The 19,378-nt window shown below is 40.1% G+C and overlaps 1 protein-coding gene across 1 annotated transcript in view; it reads right to left on the bottom strand.

The window, feature by feature from the left end:
* CEP120 (centrosomal protein 120) overlaps window positions 1-19,378 on the bottom strand; it is a 1,674,147-nt gene that overhangs the window by 552,690 nt on the left and 1,102,079 nt on the right. The window contains exon 17 of the mRNA XM_044060765.1: window positions 12,160-12,282. Within this exon, the coding sequence (XP_043916700.1) occupies window positions 12,160-12,282 (123 nt within the window). The remainder of the gene's footprint in view (window positions 1-12,159; window positions 12,283-19,378) is intronic.

Raw genomic sequence — 19,378 nt, forward strand, 5'->3', positions numbered from 1 at the left:
TGTAATTAAAGAATGATGGATAACTATCCTTGGGTTCATATGAACTTGCTGTTGGTAGCTTATATTCATATTTTATCTTTTTGATAGTGTTTCTGATGTAGGTAAATTGGATTCAAATATTTCAACTATGTCTTTAGGGTCACAGTGTATGGTACCATTTTGGATTAGTTCAGAACATTACGGAGTGCTATTTCTTAACTTTCTGATGTAATTAAAAATGCTGGATAATTATCACTGGCTTCAGATGAACTTCCTGCTGGTACCTTACATTCCTTTGTTGATCTTTTAGCAGAGTGTCTGACAGAGGTAAATTAAATTTGTTACAGGATTTTTTTTCTTTTGCTGTGGAGACTAATTTACTCTGGTGAACTACAAGATGGTTTACTTTTACATTTCCCATTTTATCTGGTTCTACAGGGGACTGCTAGATCAATACACACATGCAAGGGCCAGTACAACTCAGATGCTGAAGTAGCAGCTAATGCTACATGGAGACTTGTAACATTACTTATAAATTTTGAAAAGGCAAACTTACTCAGACCTTATGATGAGCTACATGAAGTTATAAATTTAGAACCGTTTATTGTGGAAGTGTTTCAAATTTTAAAGGAGAAGGGTGCTAATCAGTGGTAGTATTTGACCAGATATGAAGATACTACAGGAGTATTACAAGTGTGGGCAATGTTAAAAAGGACAAAATCTAGAATGTTTCTATCCCTGGGGCTAGTTAACTATTTGTTCTAGGGATCTGTTATTATGTCCAAGAATCTTTGGGCATACCCATCTTCAGAAGCATACATGTACTAGCTTATCAATGGATAACCAAAAACACCCTTTATTAAAGTATTCTTTATGACGATGTGTCATTTTCTATGAAGCATGATGTATTCAGTCATATTATATTTTACAATTAATGAGGCAGCCTGTACTAATGATATTAATATGTGACCTCCTGCAACATATAGCCATACAGCAAATCTATCTTGTTTAAACTGGATAACTGTTGGATTTGGCTACATGACATAAGAAATGTTTTGATGAAACAGAACTGTTCCCTGCATTAGTGTATTGCTATCATCTGGTAGTACACATTTATTTTGCTATGTGCATGTATATAAAAACACCATAATTCACAGAATTATGAACACACATACTGCTGAAAGAGCATGACTGCCACATAAAACAACCACCAAGAAATGCTTTTTTAAAATAATGCAGTCATTATCAAACTATGACAGCTTGAAATATTCTTTTGCAGCAGTACAATTATTTGTACCTCTCGGTGGTATTGCTACACTATCATAACTGTCCATGTTTGTTTCAGTGAGTGTGAATGTGTGGTGGGGTTATGCCTGGAATCCATTAGCAAAGCACATATTTTCTGAACGAGGATAATGGAACCTACATCTAATGTAGAAACAAGATGTCTGCGTCCTTTTTTCCCCCCTTAAATTAAAATGTAAGATGACATTTAAAGAACTGGTAACAGGCAGCAACATCAGCAAATATGCTGTTCTCAAGTTAAAAAAAAATACTGTACTTATACTTCACTATCTATTTTTTTTTATTTTACATTTGATTACTGGGAAAGTCCAACTGGGCACAAGCCTTTTTCAGTAGAGGCCCGAGGAGAAAAGCTCCACGTGAACAAAACTATTTAAAATAGAGATAAATCGGCAGTGTGCAATTACATAAAGGGAAGAAATAATGTACTACAGAAACATTCTGTATTAGGTAACACAAAAATACATAAGATAAATTACTAGAACACATATGATTAAGAATACATAGAGACTATTCAGAAATATCACACCTGGAGAAAATTAAGGGCAAGTTATAAATCATGTTCATTCAGACAAGGAATAATAGTGTAACTTAGTCTATGATGATAGGGAGGAATGAGGAGAGAATCAGAGCTACAAATTCAAATAATAGTAAGTTAGCTGTAGAATTGCTGAAATTAAGGTTAGCTAGGTTAAGAAGTTAGAGGTAAGAACTAGTCAGGATTGGTACAGGAGCAGAGCCATGTAATAAATAGGTGAGCATTTAGAGTTTTTTAAACTGTACTAAGGAAGACTTGAATGATATATAGGTGGGCAGTGAATTCCTTATTTTTGGTATGAAATTCAGTTTTATCACAGCTGAAGACTTAGAGCTCCATCACTTCCATCCCTGACAAGAACTGCTCGGGATACTGTCACCTAAGACTGAAACTGACTCTTGCGGTGTGCCCTTTCTACTACTGAAAAATTATTGTATGTCTGTTATTACAGCTCTTTATATTGTGCATTGACCTGTGCTGCCAGCTAAAAGTTTCTTAGTAGAGGATGTGGCGAGCACACTACTCTCAGTAGTCTTCTTTCACCGCACCCCAGTCAAATATCCACTACTAGCTCACTGTCCTCCATTAAATGCACCTCTCATCAACAGGCTGTTTTTGAATCTTTGCAATTTACTACATTTCTTTCTCACCTAAGCCTACATTTCTGCACTCACTCCTTTACTATTCCACTTACCTCTCCTAGGTAAACATTTGAAATATATGAACATATATCATTGAATTCCTTTATTTCTCTTTCAAGGTGGATCAATGGTCCTACTAGAGCCTTTAGCTTAATTACTGGCTTAGCAGCTCTTTTTCTTTTCTGTTTGTCTCTATAAGGGCACCACATGGCTTTTATACTGTTCTGAAAATTGTTTTGAAAACTGTTCAGCACAAGTTATTGCACAGCTTGAACATATCATAGTTTACTGTGTTAGTTTGTTGAGCACTATATATTGCACTGTTTAGAGATTTTATAGTATTACTTTATCATTTACCCCTTGCTTTTTGCTGCTTATTATCTGGCTCTACTGCTGTATAACCCTGTCCTCTCAAAGGGACTAGGGTCACTGATAGCATGCTGAACTGCTGAATGAATGTTTTGTTCTATTTAATGGAGCCTATATTGCCTAACGTGTATTGTTCATAGCATAATGTTCCTCTACATACTTGCTCTAGTCTCATCTAACCATAGCCTCTCTCTACTACTGTGCTTTGTTACACCCTTCTTTCTTCTCTAAACATCCCTTACCTTCTTACCTTCCCCTTTGCATCTGCAATATTAACTAACTCAGTGTTGTCTCCCTCTCCTGTACAGTAATCCATCCCGGGTGCTCCCTCCCTGTTTTAAACGCAAAAGGAATAACTCCTGCCATCACCTGAAGACACCCTGAATTGTCCAGCTTGCCTGGTACTTAGAATACTACTACTGAGAAGACCCCCCAACAAGATTGTGTAAATGTATGCTGCTTAACACTAATTAAATGTAGACTTGATGTACTATCTATAGAGTTAATCTGCCCTCCCATGTGTGCGTTCTAGCAGCCTACCGCAGATCGTTTGCCCTCTCCCCCTCCTGTTATCACTACCCTAGAATATTATTTAAACCTAAGACTGGTCCAACTATTCCTGCTGTTTGCTATCTCCTTCTACCATTAGTTGGCAGCATCTACCAATATAAATCATAGATATTCTTTATAATCCCAACAAGTTTTATTTTTTCACAAATAGTTGGTTATGAGTTAATATTTTTAGACTGTAAATATCTTCTCCTCCCTGCTAAACCACCCTCTGTAAAGGCAGCCTTGTTTTTCTGGTTGGAAATATTTAGCTCATACCTTCCAACTACAGCCTTTAAACTGCTCTTCGCTGATGCTTTTTCTGCCATACTCACCTCTAGTGTTCTTTCCCGCTCCGTCTGCCCTACGGGCTTACTCTGCTCCCCTACCCTGCCCCCATTTCCCACACACCCCCAGTACTCCTAGCTTTATTCCCATCTTACCCCACCCTCTCAGCCTAATTACCCAATACCAGCTCCCCCCTCATTACTCCTCCCACCTATAGCCATCCTTCTTAAACTCCGTAATCTGTACTCCACCCAATAATTACAGTCCCCTCCTCTTTCTTTAAATCTCTAGAATACCTCCATCACCTTTTAAACCCTTTCTTCTTCATAGCCCTTTCTATTTTCCTAACCACTCATACCACTCTCTCTCTGCTCCAACATGCTCTCCTCAAGTTATCACACCATCCAGCCCCCAGCCTCCTCTTTCTGTTCCTACTTCCCTTATACTATGCTACCTCATATTCCACCTATGCTTGCCCAATACCATCTACAAAGACAACTACCATACAAACCCACCTTCCACCTCACTCTTACTCCCATTTCCACTCTATCTCCTCTTCTCTCATTCAGCCCAACCCTCTGCACCTATTCCACCCTAAACTCTTCTCTAAAGTCAAGATACTGTCAACCTGCTCCAATCTACCAAAATTCATGCCTGGCAGACCAATATGGCTAAAGGATAGCTCCTTCAACAACCTAGCCCAAGCTGGTGATATCCATCCTAACCCTTGTCCTACATCCTTTATTAACAACACTCATCCCTTACCCTCTTCCTCCTATCTCAACACCCTAAAGATTTTTACAATTAATGCACAAAGTCTAAACAATAAAGTACACCAATTTAAAGCTTGGTTAAGCCATAACCAACCAGATATCTTAGCCATCTCTGAAATCTGGCTCAAGCCCTTTAACTCCGACTCTGAGTCTCTGCCCCCAGGATTTCACTGTCTCAGAAATGACCGACTAAATAAAAAAGGTGGAGGCACTGCCCTAGTCTACTCCAACATTCTTACCTTAATTCCCCTCCAAATTCCAATTCCTCAGTTCCAGGACACTGAACTAACTGCTGGAATTCTAAAACTAAATAAACATAAAAATATCTGCATCACTGCCCTATATATTTCACCTGGTAACAATATCTCTACACTCGAAAATATTCTCCTATGGGCCTCTACTGAAATTAACTATGAAACTTATATTCTTGGTGGTGTGAATATTGACTGGAATAAAATCAATTGCCCCTCTCCCTCCCTATCCATTAACCTCTATAACTTCACTCAAATAATCCTCTCCATCACTCGACCTAACAAAATAAACCCTCCCGGATCCACTACAGATTGGATCCTAGTCTCAGATCCAAATAAAATAACCAATTCTGGCACAATTCCTGATACCTTTAGCAACCACCTCCCAGCCTTCATGCATCGCTCAACTAGTTCATCCCCACACCAGCATCAGTACATTCAAACTCGTAACCTTAGTAGCTTCAACCAAACTACTTTCTCAAATATTTTCAAACAAATGAACTGGCAAATTCTAAACATCCTTCCTCTTGACAAGGCTATAGAATACTTCAACTATGTCTTCCACGATACTTTAAACTCACTAGCCCCACTAAGAAACAAAAGGATAAAAACTAAAACTGCTCCTTAGCTATCCAAAGAGACAAAACAGATTATGCACTACAGAGACAAACTATGGAAGCTTTACCAAAACAATAAACTGGACAATACCTTGCTCCAATATAAATAGCTCCGCAACCATCCAAATGACTAATCATCAAAGACAAAAAATCCTACTATATCAAACTTCAGTCCAATAACAATAAAACCCCCCAAAAATTCAGGAACTCAGTAAACTCACTCCTCAATCCAGGCTCCAAGAATAATCCCTGTCCTGACCCAAGTAAATCTGATCTCGAACTAGGCTCTGAATGTAACTCATTTTTCATAGACACTATTACTACCCTCACCAAGACATTTCCCAATAATAACCCAACTGCTCTACACACTCCCCCTTCTAACTCACCTCATCTGTTTGAACTCAAACCCATCTCTACTAACTTTATAAAAAAACTTTTGTCCAAACTTAAACCTTGCTCTAATGCTCCCGACAATATTCCCTCTTCCTTCCTAAAATGTGCTGCTGATGGCATAGCACTCCCAATCAGCATTATTATCGACAGATCCATAAAAGAATCATACGTCCCCAAACTCTTGTGCTCAGCTTATATTCTTCCTCTTCATAAAGGAGGCAAAAATACCAGCATCTCAAACTTTCGCCCCATTGCTTTGCTCTCACCAATCTCCAAAATCCTAGAAGAATGCATCCACCTCCAACTTATGCCTTTCCTAACCCAAAACAATCTTCTCACTCCTACCCAGCATGGCTTCCGTCCAGGCCATAGCACAATAACTGCTCTACTCTTTTCCCTAGAAACTGTCAATCAAGCCCGAGATTCAGATCACTTAGTTTCTACTGTTTTACTCGATCTGTCTAAAGCCTTTGATACTGTTTCCCACAAGCACCTTCTCTGTCATTTCCCAAACCTTAATCTCTCACATATTGCTTTATCCTGGTTCTTCAGTTATCTATCAGACAGATCACAGGCAGTCAAATGGAAGAACTCCATCGCTTCCTTCCCACCTACCCCAACTGGCGTACCACAGGGATCTATCCTTGGGCCAATGCTTTTTAACATCTTCATCAATAACCTTCGCACTGCTATTCCTGATGCTAAAATCATTCAATACGCAGACAATACAACCTTAATCTGCTCTTCCTCAAACCCCTCTGAATTGCTGACTAAAACCCAAACTGCCTTCTCAACAACTGAAAACTGGATGCGCCAAAACCACCTCTCTCTCAATGCAAATAAATCAAAGATTCTACTATTCCCTCCCACAAAGACCCTCTCCTACGATAAAAAACAACTTCAAAGTCTATAGTCAAACCAACTCACCTATAGGAGTAGTCCCCTCTGCCAAACTACTTGGCATCACTGTAGATGAACACCTCAAGTTTGATATTCACATTCAACAAAATATTAAGAAAACCCACCAAAAGCTAGGTATGCTGTACAGGAATAATCGCTCTCTCTCCAACTCTACCAAGCAAACTCTGGCCTCGACTTATCTTCCTCCTTCCTTATTATACGGAGCCCCTCTTTCCTAACCAACCTGTCCTCCTCTATCACCTCTAAACTAGAAAACTGCTACAACAAAATCTCTAAATTTGCCTCTAAATCTAAAAATACCACCCATCACTGCCTAACTCTACAATCCCTGAATTGGCTAGAACTCCCAAACTACCTAGACTATCTCCAACTCACTACTGCACATAGACTCATATTTCACCCAACAAAATGTCCCGCTCTAACATCCTTCTCCCTTATACACACAACAGAGCTCTCAGATCTGAAAATCAGAACTTAATTACTATCCATAAACCTAAACGTCCTGCTGGCCAACTTCTCCTATCTTTCTCACTACGCAAAAAATGGAATTCCCTTCCCTCCACACTAAGAACCATACCAAACTCAGAAAACTTCAAACACCTGCCCACTAAATGGAAATGTATCTGCCTTCAGCCAACCTAATCCAAGGGGGTTCTCGCTCTGGTTCCCAAGCTCTACAACTCTCATAGGTATCTTCCTATGAGCCTATCGAAGCTCTCAACAATTTCTATAGCTTCTCTCTAAGCTCTCACCTCCTACAGCTACCCTCACATAGCCCAACCTTTTAAATATTGTAAATAGCATTCTACTGCTGATGTGTGTATGTAAAGTGTATTTACATTTTCTTAAAAGGTTTGTATGTAAACTGTTTCCACACATAACCCATATCTGTTTTCCTCAAATGAAACTGTGTGATCCCTACCTTCAAGCTTAATGAATTTATTAACTATGCATGATACTGAATGCATTTATGAGTAACTATTCTACATAAGATCTTTAATATTAACTATCATTTGTATCTAAATTGTATAATGCATCTTGGAGCTTTTCTCCCTGGGCCTCCACTGAAAATGGGTCAATTTGGCCCAGTGGACTTCCCCGGTAATCAAACTGCAAATAAAATAAATAAATAAAATTATCTTCTGTAGACACTTTCAGTGACTTTCATAGTTACATATCACCAGTAAAAGAACTGTTTGTTTTCAACCTTTTCATCTTGAAGCAGAGTACTCTTCCTCTATTTGTGGTCCTATAGTCTGTAATTTCAGATCATGGGAGCGGCAGCTTTGGGGATGATATGAGGGCATTACCTTGAAACTGACCAGAGAAAGCAGGTGCTTCTTGTATTTGTTTACCAGCTTCTTGTGTTTTTGTGAACTGACTGTTTTGCTTTACCTTTGGTTATGGACCTTCAGCAACAGGAATTCTTTGAGATTATATGTGGCCTTGGATTTGGCAGATACGTTTTTTCCCACACTAAGTTTTGTCATGTTCCAATCATACAATTATGTACTTCTCTTCTTTGTTCAGATACAGGAGTGTCAGGTTTGGTTAAAAGTGACAACAGTATGTCAGAAACTGTTCTATGAAAGTAAATTTGTAAGAATGAAGGCAGTTTAAAAAAATTGGGGCTGATATATGCTACGGAGGGAGTACAGATTAAAAACAGTGCAGAAATGATGGGGCAACATTTGAAAGAAGGCATTTTGCACTACGTAAGATGTCATTAGCGTACAGTGATGGCGTGCATTTTACCTTTGAGGTATATTAAACCTTGGAAGCTGTCCAAAAATTCAACATCATCTTTCTAAACACACACAACTCTCTTGCCCCTGCCAGTACTGTAAGAGTTAAATCTTAATGTTCTCCTTGGCTCACCAACTCTATTTGGTCTCTTATCCATAACAGAGACTATGCTTGGAAACTCTGGACTAGGACCACTTCTCTCACACGCTACCAAAAATATAGGGAACTCTGCAATTTGACTAAAAAACACAAACATTGATAAAAAGAACTACCACACACCCCAAACTACTGAACCCAGAAACCCAAAAAGTTCTGGAATACTATCAACCATATTCTTTATCCAGGAAATCTCTCAACTCCCAATTCCTGCCCAAACAACACACCCCAAAGATACATCATCCATTTTCAACTCATACTTCATTGGCACCGTTAGCAAACTCACACAGACTTCCCACCCTACCAATCCCACACTTACCACCAACCCTACACCTCAAAACCACCCCTTCTCATTAAATTCTGTTCCTAATAACTACATTAAAAATATCCTTCTTAAGCTCAAACCTTGTTCCTCATCTGCAAATAACCTGCTAACGCTCTTCCTTAAGGCTGCTAATTCCATAGCATATTCTGTCTCCATTCTCATAAATCTCTGTTTGAGAATCCACCATACTGCTCTCTGGAAATAATTATACACTATACCCATCCATAAAGGTAGTAACTCCATTGAGCTTTATAACTATCGACCTATTGCCATACTCTCTCCACTCTACAATTCTTGAACACACTGTTCATAAACAAATCATGGCCTACCTCACACAGAAAACCTGATCACTTGACCCAGCATGCCTTCCGCCCCCCACCACAGCACCACTACAGCTCTTATTTCCTTTACTCACTCCATCTCCCTAGCCAGAGACAATAATAAACTAGTGTCCTGTCTCTTTCTAGACCTCTCTAAAGCCGTTGACACTATCTCTCACTCCATCCTCCTCTCTAAACTTTCTCAACTTAACCTCTCCTCTGCAATTATTTCTTGGTTTAACAGCTACCTCACCAACAGGCAGAAATCTGTCAAATGGCTCTCTGCTCTTTCTCCCCCGTCAAAATGGGTGTCCCACAAAGCTCAATTCTAGGCCTCCTTCTTTTTAACATCTTCATCAACCAACTTTATACATCTTACCCTCAGTCATCCCTCATACAGTACGCAGACGACTCGACAATCATCTCCATTGGTGACAATCCCTTTGACCTGCATACCCTTACACAAAAATCTTTCAAACTCACTTAAACATGGCTTACTAACAACCAACTCATACTTAACCCTAAAAAGACAAAACCTCTACTCTTCCTCCCTAAATCCCTCTCACCATCTCCTCACTTATCAACACTATCAAACCTGAAACCCACTTAAAGCTGCTTGGTGCAACCATAGACAACCAACTTAAATTTGACCTTCACATACTTCACTGCATCAAAAAAAAAAAAAACTTACTAAAAGCTTGTCCTGCTCTACAGAAAACAAAGATTCCTCATACCTCACTCCAGAATCTCTCTTGCCCAAGCATACTTTCTCCCCAATCTCCTTTACCAGCTCACAAATTTTAACAAAGCTACAGTCCTCACTCCTTTCCAAACTCAGAACCACCTACAACAAAGTTGTTAGATTTGCTGCTAATCTGCCTTTCAAATCTCACCACTGTCACACACTCAGGACACTCAGCTGGCTAGAGTTCCCACACCAACTTTTGCTTACTTAATTATTTATCATCCATTCTATTTTGAACATGCCCTCTTCCTGTTCTAGTATCTCCTCACTTGTCACACACTACACCCGCCCTCAATCCCTCAGAAGCTCAGACCTTTGTCTCTTACAGATTCACAAACTCAAAAAATCTATTGGTCAGAATCTCTACAGCTATCCCCCCATTCTCTCATGGAACAAGCCTCCCCTCACCCTCAGAAACATTACTCAGGTCCATGAATTCAAGAAAACTCTCAAAAACCACTTACAGCACCTGGACTTATCACTGCAATCATCCAACTTGAAGCGTACCCCCCCCCCAACACTGTTCTCCTTCCTTCCCTTCTCTTTACCTCTACTTATCTTATAGAAAGCAACTTCCTCCAATGACAAGACTATATCTTGCTTCTATCCATGCTTCTTTTCCCCTTAGACCTGCTAACCTGCCTCCTGCATCTTGCTTACAATAAGACTTTATAATCAGCATTTACACCTTCTGAAACTGATTTAGACGAACTGGTGTTTGAAATGTACTGTCATCCATGGATGACAACCCAACTGTCTTATTACTAGATTTTTGCTATTAACTGTATCTAGACTTTCTACAATATATGCATGTCTCTAGCTGATATTTCTCACACTTACTGTAAAGTCATTTGCCTTTTATTGCATCTTATTTTACATTACTTTTATTATGCTATATTTTATTTTTACTTACTTTATGCAGTATTATTCTTATCGGTACTGTGCAGCTTTTCTCCCGGTGTCTCCGCTGAAAAAGGGCAATAGCTCAGTTGGACTATCCTGGTTAACAAATGTCACATACATAAATAAAATTACAGAAGAGGGATTCACTAGCTGTATTATTGGCTTTTGTTACATCTAAAAGGAAGTTACTACTGGAGCAGAGTATTCTATTACTGGAGCAACGATGTAGTAGATTTTGGAGCAACTATATGTTTACCAATGCTTCACCTCCAAGAAAGAGGTGGAGATGACATTTCACCACAGATGACTTCTGAAGCCCTGTACATGACCACAGTAGACCTCAGAGCTCCACTAGAATTTGTATTGACTTAAACTCCATAATCATGACTGGATGTCAAATATTTACCATTTAATCTCTTTCTCTACAACACTAAAACAACAAGGTCTGTTATCAAGGAAGAGATAACTGTGAAGAAATGATGAAAAAAATGAATTATGGTTAAGAGCATGTCATCTGGGTATCAGTGTGAAAAAATGCAAATCACACTTACCTTTCAAAAACACAGAGGAGAAAGACTAGATGACAACTAATAACTAATAATTTACTAACCTCGAAAAAGGGCATAGCAAAATTAATTTAAAATGGGTGGCGAAAGCCAAACACTCTGGCTAGGCTTATAAATGCCCTAGGGCAGATAGCCTAGTATGAACCTATGAACCGTCAGTGCTAGTGGGAAAATTGGGGGTACACAAAAAAGCCATTCTCAGTACAAAGAAAAAAATGGTACTGTATTTTCATATCTCTAAAAATTTCCTTCTATCAATATTTCACTCTGTTTAGAAGACTGCCTTTACAGATGCTCCAAAGTAGGGTAAATAAAAATGGTGTTGTTTAAGCATTAAAATTACAGAAACAAGGGTACATATGCATACTTAAAGACAGGAGGCAGGGGACTTTAGTGTCTGCTTTACTTCTGGCTGTAAATAAGGTATAAGGTCTAAAATAATGAAAAAAAAAAAAAAAAAGTAAAATGATGCTGCACTACATACAGTAAGCAGTCACTTGCTGAATGAATGATGATACAACACTCATTGAGGTGGTGGTGAAAAAGCACAGAAACATTAGTGCATTAGACAAGCATAAAATCTTAAAGAATGGTAAATAATGGCAGATATAGGTTAACAATGTTGTCCATCTTTATAGCATCTCTGAAGACATGCAACACAAGTTACTCATGTGGTCTTTAACGAATAAAGCCCATTTCATAATTTTCATCTAATACGCATACAAAGCTAATGCAACAAAACATTCCAGACATTTTCTCAATATGGTAATTTACCTTTTCTAATGTAAGGAGATTAATTTCAGACTGTAGACGTATTTCTGGTTTACTGCTTTGCTGTTCTTTGTACTGCTGAAATTCTCTTTCCAGCACCTTGTACTTGTGTTCAGCTTCATGACACTGGATTAAAAAAGACAGAGAAAGACATGCTGGCTTTTACTCAATCGGAAACATCCACAAACCTGGCTTACCATATCAGCTGATATAAAGCAGACACTACAAGCATTTACACTTGAAGAAACAGGCTTCTATGCAAGGATAAGTGCACAAAGCCCAGCACAAAGAATTTCAGAAAGACAAATGGAGTTCTGGTGAGCAAATTAAAAAGAAATGTGGTTGTTTATATCCTCCTGACAACTAGGAGGAAGGATGGAGCATAGTGCAGTATCACAATTCTTTCCTTAATTTCTTTAGAGCAGACTTCTTTGTCAGCTTCTTGAGCCTTCTAGTGAATAGTCTGAATTTATGCACTGACAAAAGCTAAGGTTATTACACATCTAAGTATTTTATTGGTTCTTGAAAAAAACTTGCTAAGGAAATACAAAAAGGAATATACTACCAAAAAAATGCCAAGGTAAAAAAAAATGGGTCTGTATTGAAAGACTGAAAGGAACAAAGTGCAAACACTCAGATGAGTGAAAATGCCGCAAATCAAAAACATTATTGTGGGGGGCTGCACCCCCCACACCCCCCGCTAAATATATATTCCAACTCCGAGATCGCACTACAGTGAGGAAAGGGCAAATATTCTGATCTTCACTGTACTGAGTTAAAAAAAAAAAAAAAACTTCGATTTGCGGCATTTTTGCTCATCTGAGCTTTCGCACTTCTTTACTTTCTTTCTTTCGATATGTAACCAAAAAAAAACAGCTGAGATGGTTTTGACTAGCTCTGTGCTGACAGGGTATAGAAAATGAACAAAATATAATTACTCGGTGTTTTAAACAATGTTTTGATAATCACACGTTGGTATGCACAACACAAAAGTAGTCTCCCTGGGACAACAGAAATGACTCCTAAATTTCCCAAATCAGAAGTACATCAGACATACCTCAGCCATTACAACTAACAATATTGAAGAAAGTACAGTGATGCAAGTTGAACTTAAACATAACAGTAGATTTGAATGATCACGTCAGAATTATCCTTTTCTATACGGGTTATATCCTGCAAAAGGATATAACAGATGGCCAGCTTCCAAAGCTTCAGGTCACCTTCCATGCAACCAAACTATCAGACAGCTCGAGCTTAGCTGACTAACACCTACCAACAGACAGAGGAAGGCTGAATCCTGAAAGCAGAATGCTAGGAACAACGAAAAATAAAATATCCACAACCTGGTTTAAAAAAGAAAAAAAAAACAACAAAGAAATAAGGATGGGTGAAGGTAGTGAGCAGCTAATACAGCAGTGATTATTTGAATGTTCACAAATATGTTAAGTTTAACTTGCACAAATGTACTATGTTCATCATATTGAGAACTGCTGCAGTAGCCTTAGCTATCCACATTTGGGCAGTGGAACAGTCCAGGAGCCCCTGGAGAATGGTCCTAGAAAAGATTGATCTGGACCTAAAGAAGGAATCAAGCTTATTGTGCTTTGTAGAAGTATATACAGAGAACCAAGTAGCGGCTTCTAGAATAAAAACCTTTCCAAAATGCCATAGATAAAGCCAAGGTAATGGTAGAGTGGCCCTTGACCCTGCCTGGAATAATTTTGTTATGGTAAGTATAACAAAAGGTAACAACCTTAGGCAACTATTTGCAAATAGTCTGTTTTGACACAGGTTGTCCCTTCACAAGAAATGAACAACTGATCCAGAGATCATAAACATTTGATTCTGACAAGATAGTAACAGAGTTGTCATGCCATCCAAGGTATGCAGTATTATTTCTCCCTCACTTTAGTTTCAGGAAAGAAAACGAGAAGATGGATAGTTTGATTTAAAGTAGATTCGTACCACTTTAAGCATAAAATAAGGATTATTTCTCAAAGAGAGCCTGTCCCTATGGAAAATGAGATAGGGCTGGCTCTCCATAAGAGCTGGTAACTCAGATAACCTTCTTGCAGAGGACAAAGCAATCAGTAAAACTGTTTTCCATATGAAGAACCTCAAATCAGCCAGATTAGTTGGTTTAAATGGAGCAAGGTGTGATGTCCCCACTCTGGGTCAGTAATCAAGGAGTATGAATCCTCACCACTGACACTGGAGAGGGAAGTTCACTTGGAACAAAAATGGATACACCCAGTATTTTCAGATGCAGCTGTCTGGATCAACAATTTCCCTTAAAAGCACACAGGGAACATACGCAGCCCGTGGTCTGGGTTTCTGTTTCTCTCTCTCCCCAGGTCCCCAATAAGGTTCTCCACTGGCACAGTTGTTGAGTTAAGTCCTCAGCCAAATGTCCAAGCCAAGTCCTCCAGCACCCTCTCTGTGAAACCAGTGCTTCGTGTCCCTGCCCCAAGCAGCTGACACACACACACTTTGAGATTGGATTTGCACACACACACACACACACACACACACACACACACACACACACACACACACACACACACACACACACCCTGGGAAATGCTGGCACAGGTTTACTAGCTATGCCCCCTTCTGCACAGACTATAAGGTAGTTACTGCCACCAGACACTACCAAGCCAGGGTTTTACAAGGGTACCCAATTATATTGAGTGAAATTAATATTTATACGAATGGTAGCTTGCCCAATGCAGTAAGGGTTTAAGGAGTGGCCACAGTGACATCAAACAGATACGAGTACTCTCAAAGGTTAAAATATTCTCTAAAGGACCAGCCACAATGAAAAGTTTAAATATATTTAGTAATAATTAATAAAACACAAAAATACTAAATATCTATTTAAAATATACACCAGAGTTTCAATGATGGGAAACAACATCTGGCTCTAAACTGGCTTTGAAACTGTAACAAGCCTGGCTAACTCATACCTCATATATAAATAAATTCTTAGTCAAGTTACTGTCAATTTTCTTTCTCTTCTGACTTTTTCCAGTGGTTAACCCTTACCAGTGAAATTGTTATTCTGTCTTTGTAAATATCAAATCTGTAAAGTGTCTTCATTTTTATTTTAATTGTTGCTGTTTGTCTTGGAGATTTTCTCCCTGGGCCTCCACTGAAAATGGACATGATTCCAGTCAGACTATCCGGTCAACAAATGTAAAATAAAATAAAACATTAAAATAACTGATGAATAGAGTGACACAGGTAGAGAAAAACAGTACTTAACTAATCTCACTACATTTTCCTGACTAATCTAAAGAGTTGTTATTCCCTGGTCACTTACTTGCACAAGCCAAGATGAAGTAGGTGACTGATCCTTCTACGTCAGGTTTGCAAAACAGAGTGGTATGAGACTTCAGTCTCAACTAATATTAAAACTGATTTTAGTGATGGATTCCAGAATGGCATCACCTCTTAGTCATCTGACTGCTGGTTCCCATGCAACCCTCCATTACTAGAAACTGCCAGGATTTAGTACCTACGTGCCAATAATGCACACACAGAGAGCCTTGCTAAGATCTGGTGCAGCTCCTGGAAGTCATAAAACCATAAAACACTTCCACTCTTCCTTCAAGAGCTAATAAACCATACTCTTACAGTGACTGCGTCTCTGGCTTCATTCAAAACTGTGAGATAACATCTTTATGACCTAGCCCAGTACTTCAATTTCTTACTATTTTCCAAAGTTAGCTGGAGCCGAGCTTAACCTCTTCTCTTTCAGTATTCTCTGTTAACATATATATTCAATTCAGTTATAATACAGTCAGGACATACTGTTGATACATTTTTAACATAAGCAGCTTTACAAATACATTTTTCAACACAAGCATCTGGACAAGTTAGTTTAATATATTAATGACATATAATTCTTTACAAAATTCCAGGTAGCTGTGTTGGCATATGTTACACATCCACTGCCCTACGTTTCCTGGCATAGCTGGCAATATCTCACATTGTCATACAAGGGGTATTTTCTCTAACACAAAATTAAGATCTCAAGGAGGGACACAGGTTTTCTTGGAGGCCTCTTATGCAAAAACGCTTTCAACAACATTTGACATGACACTGCACTGAAACAGGAGGATCCATGGGCAGAAATGCTGAAATAGCCAATAAATAAACCTTGATAGAGGAATAAGAAATGCCACTGAATAGTAACTCAATCAAATATTGTAGAAAAAGGAAGTTATGTACCTACCATAATGTTCCATGTTAGTTGTCTTCATCTCGCCTTCCTTCTTGCTGTTTGGGATCAGAGCCGATCCTCGGCTCCGACTCAGCCATCTTCAATAGCTCGAGAGCTGTTTACTGGCTCGAGGCTACCCCTTATTCCATGATGCCTAGCACTGGCTACCCAGATCTCATTTGAAATAGCTAACCTAAGCCATGGAATGAAACCCCTCCAAGCAGAAGGTTAAACATACCTGTCACAAACTCTAAGTCAGTAGAGGAAACAAACCAGGGAACACTCAGCCAGTGAAAACTGAACTCCTCTCGGTCCAATAGGACAGGGGAATGGAGGGGGGGATGCAAGAAAGAAGGCGAGATGAAGACAACTAACATGGAACGTTATGGTAGGTACATAACTTCTTTATGTTAAGTTGTCTATCTCGCCTTAGTTTCTTGCTTGTTGGAAAAGTGTCCCTAGCACCTACGATCCTGGGTGGCTCATTGAAACAGACTCTTCAGAACAGTGGAACCAAAGTTAGCTCTACTCCTGGAGACCATGTCTAACTTGTAATGAGAAATAAAGGTATGATGATTCGCCCACGTGGCAGCGGCACAGATTGAGTCCATGGGCAACCTAGCCTGGAAGGCTACAGAGGTGGCCTAAGCCCTAGTAGAATGACTTTTCGGTTTAATAGACAACTCTTTGTTTCTTAGTTGATAGATGAAGGTAATAATCTGAGACAACCACCTGGACAGAGTCACTTTGGAAACTGCAAGACCCTGCTTGCACCTAGAATAGGAAAGGAAAAGTTGGTCAGACTTTCTTATATCCTTCGTTCTATGCAGGTAAAAACACAATTGTCGATGAACATCCAAATGGTGTAACTTGTATTCTGCCTTGTTAGTGTGGTTAGGAAAAAACACAGGGAGGTCTATGGATTGGTTTAGGTTATTCTCTGTGCAGACTTTCTGAAGGAACGAGGGATTAGTTCTCAGAGCAACCCTGTCCTTATGAAAAACTAAGTACGGAGGACGGACACTCAGTGCTTGAAGTTCCGAGACACGTCTGGCTGAGGTAATAGCTACCAGAAAGAGATTTTTCCAAGATAGAAACTTAATGGAGCAGGATGCAGCCGGTTCAAAATGGGGCATAATCAAGGAGGTTAGTACCAAATTAAGGTCCCAAGGAGGAGGGGGATCTCTTACTGGGGGCCTAAGGAGAGTAGTCCCTCTGAGAAAGGCTTTACACAGCTTATGAGACATAATGTTTATATTGGAAAAACCAACATGAAAGTTAGAGATGGCCGCTAGTTGCACCTTGATTGTGGCAGAAGCGGACCCAGAATGAAAAAGCTCTGTTAGGAACTCCAAGATTTTGTGAACTGGGGCTGAAAAGGGATCTATGTTCCTAGCCTCTGCCCAACAAGAGAAACGTTTCCATTTGCTAGCATAAGTTTTCCTAGTAGCAGATTTGTGAGAGGAGACAATAATCTCACGCACGGCTGGGGAAATGTTGGGAAGCCTGGCTAGGGTTGGAATTGGATCAACCAAGCTGTGAGCTGGAGTGTTTGGAGGGATTGATGCAGCTCTCCTGATTGATGAATCAGTAGGTCTGGAATAGGATCCAGAGTCCAGGGCTGCTCGAGGAGGTAACGGTGCAGGAACGGAAACCATATCTGTCGAGGCCAGTAGGGGGCAATGAGGATCATTTTGCAACCCAATGGGATAGCTTTCTGTATGAGTTTGGGTATAAGAGGGAACGGAGGGGAGGCATAAAGAAGTCCCTGAGGTCAATCGTGGACTAGAGTGTCTCTGGGAAGGTGACCGGGAAGCGGTAAAAGGGAGAAGTAGTTGCTGTATTTGCTGCTGAATGGGGTGGCAAACAATTCGCAGCAAGGCTGTCCCCATTTGCAGAAGATCAGATTCACAACTACCTGATTTAGAGACCACTTGTGAGGCATGACAATAGCTCTGCTGAGCCTGTCTGCTATGACGCTGGACTTCCCAGGGATGTGCGTCGCAATCAGAAATTGTTGGGAGGCAATAGCCCACTGCCAGAGTCTAAAAGCTTCTCGACGTAGGGGGTAGGACCTGGTTCCGCCCTGCTTGTTGATGTACCACACCACTGACATGTTGTCCGTTTGAATTGCAATGGTCCCAGAAGGGAGAGAGTCCTGAAGGGCTTGCAACGCTAGGAGCACGGCTCATCTCCAAGACATTTATGTGCAGATGGTACTCGTGAGGCTGCCAAGTGCCTTGGACTGTCCTGCCCTGATAATGCCCCCCCACCCTATCAGCGAGGCATCCGTGGTCACTGTGGCAACTGGAGGGGGCTGTATGAATGGTCTGCCCTGAGACACTACTGGGGAGACCATCCACCAGGAAAGGTGCCTTTTGCATGTTTCTGTAATCATGATCATATGAGACATGGGGAGCTGTTGAAAGGACCACTGTGTGAAAAGAAGCCACTGAAGAATTCTCATGTGAAAACTGGCCAGAGGTATCAGAAGAATTGCCGCTGCCATGGAACCCAGAGTTTGAAGGATCAACCTGACTTGTACCATTTTGCATTGCATGAGGATATGAACTTGCTGCCGAATTGTGGCCACCCTGTCTGGCGGTAGCCTTGCAGACTTGCTTCTTGTATCTAAATCTGCTCCTATGTAGGTAATAGATTGACAGGGCAACAAGGCAGATTTTTCGAAATTTATAGTAACGCCTAGCTGGGCACAGATTGAGATTGTATAGTTCCTGGCTTGAAGGAGTTGATGCCTGGTAGTAGCAGTAAGGAGCCAGTCGTCTAGATATGGAAACACCTGGAATCCTTGATGCCTCAGGTGAGCCGTGACTACTGCCATGCATTTGGTGAACACCCTGGGGGCTGTGGTGAGACAAAAGGACAGAGCTCTGAACTGGTAATGGCTGGCCGGAAGCGAAGATATCTCCTGGAGCGCCTGTCCATCTTGATATGGTAGTACGCATCCTGAAGATCTATTGAGCACATCCAATTGTC

This window comes from Protopterus annectens, chromosome 2.part0 (genome assembly GCF_019279795.1).
Source record: "Protopterus annectens isolate FY-2018-M chromosome 2.part0, PAN1.0, whole genome shotgun sequence".
Taxonomy (NCBI): Eukaryota; Metazoa; Chordata; order Ceratodontiformes; family Protopteridae; genus Protopterus; species Protopterus annectens.